Source organism: Tachypleus tridentatus, chromosome 7 (genome assembly GCF_004210375.1).
Source record: "Tachypleus tridentatus isolate NWPU-2018 chromosome 7, ASM421037v1, whole genome shotgun sequence".
Classification (NCBI taxonomy): Eukaryota; Metazoa; Arthropoda; class Merostomata; order Xiphosura; family Limulidae; genus Tachypleus; species Tachypleus tridentatus.
The window spans coordinates 7894194-7901166 of NC_134831.1; the positions used below are offsets into that span (position 1 = coordinate 7894194).

A 6973-nucleotide genomic window follows, 5' to 3' on the forward strand; every position below is an offset into this window, starting at 1 on the left:
CATTCCTGTTAATTCTCTTGTCAGCCAAATAATTCCTTTTCAAACATCCATAGTTTCATATCCAATGATTTTGTAATTGTGAAAACAACTCCAGAACAAAAATAAGTATGGCATTGTTCTTCAAAAGATTTACAAAGCAGAATATGAGAATAATACTTGATCTAAATTGTTTGAGCTAGAATATATAATAACTAGTTATATGATTATGGTGTTAAGATATGTTTATGGATTAAGAAAACCATTTGTTGGAACTTCTGTTAAGTAGAAAGATAACATGTAATTATCTTACATAGACTTACAACTACAAATGTGAACCTCCTCACTAAAGTACAAGGTTGTATTCAATAAAAGTTTATACTGACTTTCACAGTACGTACATCTTAGGTTTTTGACAACTAGCTAGTAGATTTCTCTTTTCCACTTTGTACTTTTTAGCCTTGTAACAAACATTACTGTTTACTAAAGGAACAAGGTTCAAACAGAATGAACCCTTTTTTGTTTTTAATGAAATGTAAATTTGTTCTGTATTTTGTTAATGTGATTAGTAACATACAATCAACAACAATTACTCAAATTATTAAAAAAAAATTTATCTAGTTGAAAGTAGTCTTACACTAAAACAAATTAACAATTACCGTGAGAATTATCTTTTAAGAACACACGAGTGAAATCACAGGGGACTACATAAACTACTTTGCCACATACAGCATTAAGACTTTCACTCAATGCTAAAGTTCATCACTAAAATATCTCAATTAAATAGATGTATATTAGTAATATTAAGACAGCATTATGTTACAATGTATCTAACGATCAATAAGTTGCATGACTGTAACTACAGTGTTAGCGTTTCACTGTTTGTAGTGTTACTGGTACTGGTAGTACTACAAAATACAAGAATGCTTTAAGTAGATACGCTAATAGCAATGTTAATATACACCTGTTTATATTAAGCGATAGCACACTTTCTGATCAGAACAAACTAAGTACGATGTATTTAGAGTGAAACTTAAAGTCGATCTGGTAACTAGTATAGTTAATTTAATATATTCTAATTACCTTTCTACATTTAAAAATACTAATACCATTGCCAGTATTTCATTATTTATTAATTATAACGCGTTACCCGGAGAAAGACCTCCAAGTCTTAACACAGTCTCTAAGTTTGTCTTATTTAATTTAGAACAAGTGTAAAAAAAAACCAAAAGTACACTTACTGGTTAGTCTAATTTTTGTCGCTCCATTTCTTCTACTTGGCTGGTTGGCCATATTAATAATACAGCTATTTTATCCAACATTGAGAAAATTTTCCCTAACAAGGATCAACCCCGTCACGTAGGAATGCACTGAGCGAACTATTTGCAGCATAATACATCAGACTTTAACTTACCAAGGAGTTGAGTATCAAATACAAAAAAGTAGTTCTAACAACGTAAAGAGTTTTATCCTGGGCACACCAAGTTAAAAGACTTTTTTTTTTTTTTCTCATAGTAATTATTTTCTATTAATCACCTGTTTAACTGGGTGTGATTCAATAAAAATCGAAATTGCCTAAACTGGCTGAATATCGTCGGTTATTATTGTGATTACGGCGTAAAATATCGTTCAGAGCATAGACAATATTTGAACAATGCATTTTAGTCATTATAAATAATAACTGTATATTAAATTAGCTATATTAATCACCGGGCTAAATCTTAATGCTATTTGGGAAGCTTGCTTAATTTGATCACAAGTTAAGGGAGATTTTTGTATATAGTAAGTCTTTATCACATTATTTGTAATTTAAAATGACTTATTGCAATTTGAAAGTAATTTATATCATGGATTTCTGGGATAAAACTTCTTTTATTACCGTTTGTACAAGCCTAAGAACGGTTTTGCTAACTTTCATAAAGCAATCACGAATTTTCCGACAAATACACTAATAATGTGACTTGATGTTCTGCAAGACACAAAATATAATTATTAACAGTTTTTGTTTGTTTGTTTGGAAATTTCGCACAAAGCTACTCGAGGGCTATCTGTGCTAGCCATCCCTAATTTAGCAGTGTAAGACTAGAGGGAAGGCAGCTAGTCATCACCACCCACCGCCAACTCTTGGGCTACTCTTTACCAACGAATAGTGGGATTGACCGTAACATTATACACCCCCACGGCTGGGAGGGCGAGCATGTTTAGCGCGACGCGGGCGCGAACCCGCGAATTACGAGTCGCACGCCTTACGCGCTAGGCCATGGCGGGCCATTATTAACAGACTCTTTGAAATTTATGCTAAGAAATGCATATAAAACATCATGGTTAATAAAAAGGAATATACTCATTTTGCATTTCATCATGGCTTATAAATACCTAGTCACATATCTGTGCGTAATCAAATACAATTATACACAAATTTAAATTATATATATATATATATATATATATATAAACTGCCTTAATTTTTTGTACGCGGAATAAATATTGTATTACACTTTACACATTTAGTGTATTTTAGTCTACAGGCTAAATAAATATTATCTTTACAACATTAACCCCCCCCCCCGCTAGTACAGCGGTATGTCTTCGGATTTACAACGCAAAATCAGGGGTTGGATTCCCCTCGGTGGGCTCAGCAGATAGCCCGATGTGGCTTTGCTATAAAAATACACACAAACACACACACAACATTAAATAATTTCACATCAGTATATAACGAACTCAGGTGGCATCTAGTGGACAAAAAGTACAAAGCTACCTAATGGGTTATCTATGCTGTACTTACCATGGGTATCGAAAGCTAGATTTGAGTTGTAGCACTTACATCTGCTCTAATAGAGGCACGCATGAAGATCATTTATTGCACGAATTGATGTATAGCCCTTCGTTGTAAAGTGTCTATTGTTTAAAGCAGCGTTTCTCAAACTTTTCCAACTAGGGCCTAGTTTATTTTTGTAATTTTTCATGAGGCACGGCCTCCTCAAATACCTAATTAGAAAACCTGCTAAGACATGGCTGTCTTAACATCAAAATGGAAGAAATAGCTCTCTCAATACATCATCGATTATAAAATATACAGGTGTTTTATAGTACTACTGTACTGTGTAAAATGAAATAAAAAATATTATACTTTATTGTTAGTTAATATTTACATTAACTGCATATTTATTAATGCTCTTTTAAAAAATAATTTACCTAATGAGAAGGATGATACTATTTTCATCATACAGCAATTTCAAACCAGGAATAAAAGAAGTCAGTTTGATCTTCAAATCTGGTTCGACATCTAATCTGTTCCTGTACTTGTGTGTTTCTTTGTTTTTTAAGAATACCAACGTTGAGAAACCTGATTAGCACTTATAAGTCGTCACAATTAGCATAAGAAATCTCATTGTTTTTTCTGATAAATTTGCATAGTCATTACGACACACCAGCCAAAAACTAATTAACGAGGCTTGTCTGAAACCGTCTTTCAGTGCAGTGTCACAGGACAGTTCAATAATAGGATAAATATCTGATTCACCAAGTTGTAGTCCTTCCTCATTTTTCGTGTCAACAGTAACATAGTTCCTGATCCATATTTTACTGCTGTCAGTTAGCGGAAAATATTCCTTCAAGCATGATTTTAGCCTCAAAAGATGCTCTTTGATTGATGAGTAAATCTCATGTGGAATATTACCTTCTTCGTCTTGGTTTTGTAATTCTGTTAAAGTAGAAAAAGACTTATAATTTCTTTTCTCAACTCGGTGTGCCCACAAGTTAATTTTTTATAACTGTTTCTATCTTTTCCAGGACTTCAAAAATATTTATTTAGCACCTTGTAAATTGAGGTTTAACACACAAGAAGCCAAAAATGTTATATAAACAGACCACCTTAATTAACCAATGCAAATTATGAAACCTGTCTCTAAGTTCAAATATTGCACCCTTTGCTGATAGGAGATGGAGCGACATAAACAAGATAACTTCATTCTCCATTTTGATGAGTCTTTTTAAGGCATTTCCTTTTGATAACCACCGAACTTCACAGTGTAATAGGATATGCTCGTGTTCACTTCCTAATTCTTTACACAAACCAATAAATATTCTAAAGTTCAACGAACAAGATTCTATATACTTTATGAATTTAACACATTCTTGCATATTTGAATTCAAAAGTACGGGTATTTTCTTTACAGCTAATGCTTCTCTGTGAATGCTACAATGCACAATTCAGAGTCTGGTATCACTGCTCGGATTCTCTGGAAAACTGTTTTGGGAACCTGCCATTGGGTGAGCACCATCGGTACTCACTCAATCCATCACATTTTTTCCATTGAATACCATTATGAATTATATAATTATTGATTAAATTAAAATTTTCGCCAGCCGTTGTTCTTTTTGGAAGTGGTTTATAAAACAATAAATCTTCATGAATTGTGTCCTCATAATCATATCTTATAAAGCACATTAAATTGGTATTATCTGCTATGTCTGTGCTTTCATTTATTTGTAATGTAAAAACTGACTACAGTGAACTCGATGTATAAGAGTTTCTTCAATATTTTTTACGTATCAACAATTCTACCTTCACTGTATTATTAGATAGGAACAGTAAATTCATTTGATTTTCTTGTTTTTTTATTAACATAAGATGTAATTATTTTTACTGCAGGAAGTATTCACATTTCACCAATTATTTGCGGATAACCTGTCTCGGCTATTTGTTTTAAAATTTCATATGAGGCCATAACCAAGCCTTCATTGGAAGATCTCGTGGAAAAAGTGTGAAATTGTTTGTAAAAAAACAATTTCATCTTTCTTACTTATGAAAAACATCTATTGGTTTACTCGAGTGTTCTTGATGTTTCGTACCCAAGTAGTGTTTCAATCTTGACTGTTTGAAAATGTTGAACAACAAAGATCACACAGTAGCAAGTCATTATTGCTATCACAACTTATAAAACTGTACTTCAAATATTCATAACAGTACTGTCGAGTCCAACAGGTCTTTGTTTTCTTTTCTTTGCTACCAAGCTGCATATCACTTAAACGTTTATAATTAGGCATATTATTTTCACTAATTTCAGTATAACTAGAACAAGGCTGCATTTGTGCATCACTTGAGGTTTTCTTCTGTGATGCATGTTTCTTCAGCCATCTATCCATATTGGAGAGGAGTTTTCTTAAAAATGAACAACTTAAAACAATTTAATTATTACAAACTAAGTCACAAACAATTCTCTCTCTTCGCAGAATAAACTGACAGTTTTAGCACCGGCCGCCAGCAACTTGTCTCTTACCTGCTGCCACCTGATGCTACCAGACGTAAGATTCAGGTCTTGCATGTCTGTTAATTTCCATTAACAAAGTAATAGAATTCCTATAACTTTGGTGTCGGAGAACTGGTTAACTTTAATGAACAAATAATTATTTTGTGTGAGACAAAATTCCTTCTTTGATCTCACCAGAAGACAGGGAAGATCGGTATTTCAAAAAAATCTCAAGGTTATCAACACCGTAAAACTTAGTCTTAGGCTCTCTAGTTACAAGGGTTATATTACTTTTACTAGCCGTGACCCGTAAATTATTTGTGGAAGTTTTCACGCATTTCCCCTGAATTTCTTTATTCTATCATTTCCGCGCATATTATTTGAGCTACGCTTTCTTGCAGACATAATGCTCTATTAAAAAACAACAAGAAAACAACAACATATGGTCAGACAAGCTAACTCAAGCAGACGCAGCTTTACTTAATAAAACTACGCATACGTAACATTATTCAATAAAACTACACATAAAGTAAACAAGAGCTCGGAATTTTAAGGTGGTTAGGACGTTCGGTTTATAGACTGAGGGTTGCAGGTTCTAATCACCATCACACCAAACATCTTCGCCCTTTCAACCGTGGAGGCACAATATTGTAACGGTCAATCCCACTATTCGTTGGTAAAAGAGTAGCCCAAAAGTTAGCGGTGGGTGGTTATAACTATCTGCTTTCCCTCTAATCTTTCAGTGCTAAATTAATGACGGCTAGCGCAGATAGCCCTAGTGTAGCTTTGCGCGAAAATTAAAAACAGAAAACAATCAAAACAAGTAAACAATAAAGCATAGCAATAATATTTGTGTACAGAATATGAAATAGTTATGAACATTCAGTATATGACATGGTTTTATGAGTTGAAACAAAGAAACTCACAACAACGAAGAATAAAACCCGTACTAAAGAAGACGGTTGGTTGATTTGGTGTTTTATGGCAAAAAGCAACTAGACTATCTGTGCTTACTAAAGAAGAAGGTAACTAAAAGGTGTTTATAGCAATCTGTAAAACGAATCAAAAGTAAATTATTGCAAAGTAAAGTAAATGTAAAGTTGTAATGAAGGCAAACTTAGGAGATATGCAAAAATATCTATGTGTGTAACAAAGTGATCAACATGTGGTTTTGAATGAACTGCGCATGTGTATTTTAGACTTAAATAACAGAAGAAGGCCATATTAATTGTATTTTGTGTATTTTTCATTTGGTTTTGGAAACTATACACATCTTAAATGTTGTTTTGCGTGAAATACTTTGGGAAAAAAATGGTAATCAAAGTCAATCATTATTTGTTGACAATGACAATATACGTTAGTACAGCATACTCATTGCTTTAAAGAGATTGACTAAGCGAGAAACAGATAAGTTGGATTTGAATAGAAAGCCAAAATGAAATCTAGACTTCTTTGATAAGGCATTTCTAACTATATGATATTTCTAGTGAGAAATTTTTTAGAATAGTTTCGGGCAGACAAACGCAAGTTTATTCTTTATATAGATGCATTTTGCTTATGTATATATAATGACATATTATTGAACGCAATTACTGCAACGAAAATAGGGGATGGCGGAAGCAATGAATCATTTAAATAGGTTATACCATTCTGATAAATTTGGAAGTCCTAAAGCTAATGTTAAATATTATTAATAATCTACATTCTAAAACTTAACTTTCTATGATTTACTTGTCGCTAGA

The 6973-nt window shown here is 32.8% G+C and overlaps 1 protein-coding gene across 4 annotated transcripts in view; it reads right to left on the reverse strand.

Moving 5' to 3' along the window:
- Positions 1-1372, reverse strand: part of LOC143255056 (E3 ubiquitin-protein ligase SMURF2-like) — a 61861-nt gene extending 60489 nt beyond the window's left edge. For all 4 annotated transcript variants that reach the window (XM_076510103.1, XM_076510104.1, XM_076510101.1 and 1 more), the window contains exon 1: positions 1218-1372. In XM_076510103.1, the coding sequence (XP_076366218.1) occupies positions 1218-1269 (52 nt within the window). In that variant the 5' untranslated portion in view covers positions 1270-1372. The remainder of the gene's footprint in view (positions 1-1217) is intronic.
- Between the last annotated feature and the right edge of the window lie 5601 nt (positions 1373-6973).